Below are 3,304 nucleotides of genomic sequence, written 5' to 3'. Positions count from 1 at the left end.
CTCTCTCTTTCTCGCACTACCGCTCTCGCACAACTCTCTCTCTCTTTCTTTCTCCCCAACACTCTCTCCACTACTCTCTCTCTCTCTTCCACGTCCCTCTCTGTCACTCTCTATCCCTTCAACTCTCTCCTCTCTCTCTCTGCCTTCAACTCTCTCCCTCCCCACCTCTCTCTCTCCCGCTTTCATAGTCTTGTTTCCATAGTTTATTTATCAGAAAACTATGCCATTGTCTTTTGTTGCAGTTCAAATACGCCTACATGAGGCGGAGGGGTTATGGCTTCTACATGAATAAACCATTCCTTCATTCCTTCATTCTTTTTCTCTTTCTTTTCTCAAGGCGTTGTGTTACGCTGCTGGTCAGGCATCTGCTTAGAAAATGTGGTGTAGCGTATATGGATTTGTCCGAACGCAGTGATGCCTGCTTGATTAGCCGAGCTGAACTGAACTGAACTGATTCATTCATTCATTCATTCATACATTCATTTTTTTTCTCTCTCTCTCCTCGAGGGGCAATAGCCTTTATTGAATAAACTATCCGTATCTGTATCCGCATCTATCTCTCTCCCCCGCCCCCCCGTCTCTCTCTCTCCCCGCCCACCCCCCCCCCCTCTCTCTCTGCCTCTGTCTCTCTCTCTCTCTGTGTCCATACCTTCAGAAGGTCGATAGTTCCCTCGGGGTCCGTGTCAAAGGGCAAAGTGCTGTTCACTGTCATGTTGTTCTCCTGTATCAGACTCCTCATCACCTCCCCCGTCTGCAACCAAACCACATGTTCACTTTCGGTTTCGGTTTCAGTTTCCAGGAAAAAAAAGAAAAAGAATAACTTTATTATCTCCAACTGGAGAAATTTGGTCAGGTGCATTATCACAACATCGACAAGTAAACAACATGGGGACCATAACTGTAAAAGTCAACAACAGCTTTTACGAATGTTACGATGACACAAATGTAAAAAAAAAAATAAATCACATACACCGTTTCATACATACATCCACACACTGCAGGTAATAACTATTATTCTTAATGTGAAAACAGAAAGAATTAAGAAACATTATTTTGATTATAATTATAAGCATAGCCTACTATATTGCACATTGATTATAATAGACAGATAAGAATAGAGATAAATTGCGGAAAACCACAACCAGATAATCAGACACACTCGCACCCACCCACCCCCCACACGCGGATTACTTGATTAAACAGGAGTAATAAGCATATGTTCTCAATTTTGAAGCATTTCACATATTCGCTTTTAAAACATTGCAATTAATTATTACTTCGTAATTATTAACGGAAATATATTTTGAATATGGACGTTAGCATTAGACATATTCCATTGTACATTCATCCTGCATATTGCACATTATTCATCCTACATATTGCACATTCATAATAATCAACGTTCACTTGTATGTACACGAGTGGGCTTTTACGTGTATGACGGTTTTTACCCCGCCATGTAGGCAGCCATACTCCGTTTTCTGAGCTGTATATGGCTGGGTATGTTCTTGTTTCCATCCGAACGCTGACATCGATCACAGGATCTTTAACGTGCGTATTTGATCTTCTGCTTGCGTATACACACGAAGGGGGTTCAGGCACAAGCAGGTCTGCACGTATGTTGACCTGGGAGATCGGAAAAATCTCCACCCTTTACCCATCAGGCGCCGTTACCGAGATTCGAACCCGGGACCCTCAGATTGAAAGTCCAACGCTTTAACCACTCGGCTATTGCGTCCATCGAGGCCTTGATAAGAGCCTGTGAAAAGAAACACATTCACAAAAAAAGAGAAAAACCACAGAAACGGTTGAAATAAACAGACAGACAGAGATACAAAAACAAAACGAAACAAAAGAACATAACAAAGTAATAGGTACACAACATATGCACACACACACACACACACACACACACACACACACACACACACACACACAAGCACTCACAGCAGTGAACAGCTGCGCCGAAGCCTGAAGCATTGTGACTATGGTCCAGTTGAACTTCTGGAGTAGGGCCAGCCTCGCTTTGGACAATTCCGTCTCAGGCGCCATCACTCGGAAGAACCAAGGGAACTCACTCCGGATGGACAATCTCGGCGATAGGACGGAGTAGGAGATCTTTTTGGTGGATAGAAGAAGGAAGAAGAAGAAGAAGAAGAGAAGAAGAAGAGAAGAAGAAGAAGAAGAAGAAGAAGAAGGAAGAAGAAGAAGAAGAAGAGAAGAAGAAGAGAAGAAGAAGAAGAAGAAGAAGAAGAAGGAAGAAGAAGAAGAAGAAGAAGAAGAAGAAGAAGAAGAAGAAGAAGAAGAAGAAGAAGAAGAAGAAGGAAGAAGAAGAAGAAGGAAGAAGAAGAAGAAGAAGAAGGAAGAAGGAAGAAGAAGAAGAAGAAGAAGGAAGAAGGAAGAAGGAAGAAGAAGAAGAAGAAGAAGGAAGAAGAAGAAGAAGAAGGAAGAAGGAAGAAGAAGAAGAAGAAGGAAGAAGAAGAAGAAGAAGAAGAAGAAGAAGGAAGAAGAAGAAGAAGAAGAAGAAGGAAGAAGGAAGAAGAAGAAGAAGAAGGAAGAAGAAGAAGAAGAGAAGAAGAAGAAGAAGAGAAGAAGAAGAAGAAGAAGAAGAGAAGAAGAAGGAAGAAGAAGAAGAGAAGAAGAAGAAGAAGAAGAAGAAGAAGAGAAGAAGAAGAAGAAGAAGAAGAAGAGAAGAAGAAGAAGAAGAGAAGAAGAAGAAGAAGAGAAGAAGAAGAAGGAAGAAGAAGAAGAAGAAGAAGAAGAAGAGAAGAAGAAGAAGAAGAAGAAGAAGAGAAGAAGAGAAGAAGAAGAAGAAGAAGAAGAAGAAGAAGAAGAAGAAGAAGAAGAAGGAAGAAGAAGAAGAAGAAGAAGAAGAAGAAGAAGAAGAAGAAGAAGAAGAAGAAGAAGAAGAAGAAGAAGAAGAAGAAGAAGAAGAAGGAAGAAGAAGAAGAAGAAGAAGAAGAAGAAGAAGAAGAAGAAGAAGAAGAGAAGAAGAGAAGAAGAAGAAGAAGAAGAAGAAGAAGGAAGAAGAAGAAGAAGAAGAAGAAGAAGAAGAAGAAGGAAGAAGAAGAAGAAGGAAGAAGAAGAAGAAGAAGAAGAAGAAGAAGAAGAAGAAGAAGAGAAGAAGAAGGAAGAAGAAGAAGAAGAAGAAGAAGAAGAAGAAGAAGAAGAAGAAGGAAGAAGAAGAAGAGAAGAAGAAGAAGAAGAAGAAGAAGAAGAAGAAGAAGAAGGAAGAAGAAGAAGAAGGAAGAAGAAGAAGAAGAAGAAGGAAGAAGAAGAAGAAGAAGAAGAAGAAGAAGAAGAA

The 3,304-nt window shown here is 40.5% G+C and overlaps 1 protein-coding gene across 1 annotated transcript in view; it reads right to left on the bottom strand.

Annotated features, from left to right (window-relative positions):
• The window catches only part of LOC143297708 (gamma-aminobutyric acid type B receptor subunit 1-like), a 7,504-nt gene extending 5,452 nt beyond the window's left edge, over positions 1-2,052 (bottom strand). The window contains exons 1-2 of the mRNA XM_076610129.1: positions 1,948-2,052; positions 650-751 (exon numbers count right to left, since the gene is read on the bottom strand). Of these exons, the coding sequence (XP_076466244.1) occupies positions 650-751; positions 1,948-2,052 (207 nt within the window). The remainder of the gene's footprint in view (positions 1-649; positions 752-1,947) is intronic.
• Between the last annotated feature and the right edge of the window lie 1,252 nt (positions 2,053-3,304).

Source organism: Babylonia areolata, chromosome 23 (genome assembly GCF_041734735.1).
Source record: "Babylonia areolata isolate BAREFJ2019XMU chromosome 23, ASM4173473v1, whole genome shotgun sequence".
In the NCBI taxonomy this organism is placed as follows: Eukaryota; Metazoa; Mollusca; class Gastropoda; order Neogastropoda; family Buccinidae; genus Babylonia; species Babylonia areolata.
Note: the sequence above shows the minus strand (reverse complement) of the source record. Positions and strands in the feature narration are given on the sequence as shown.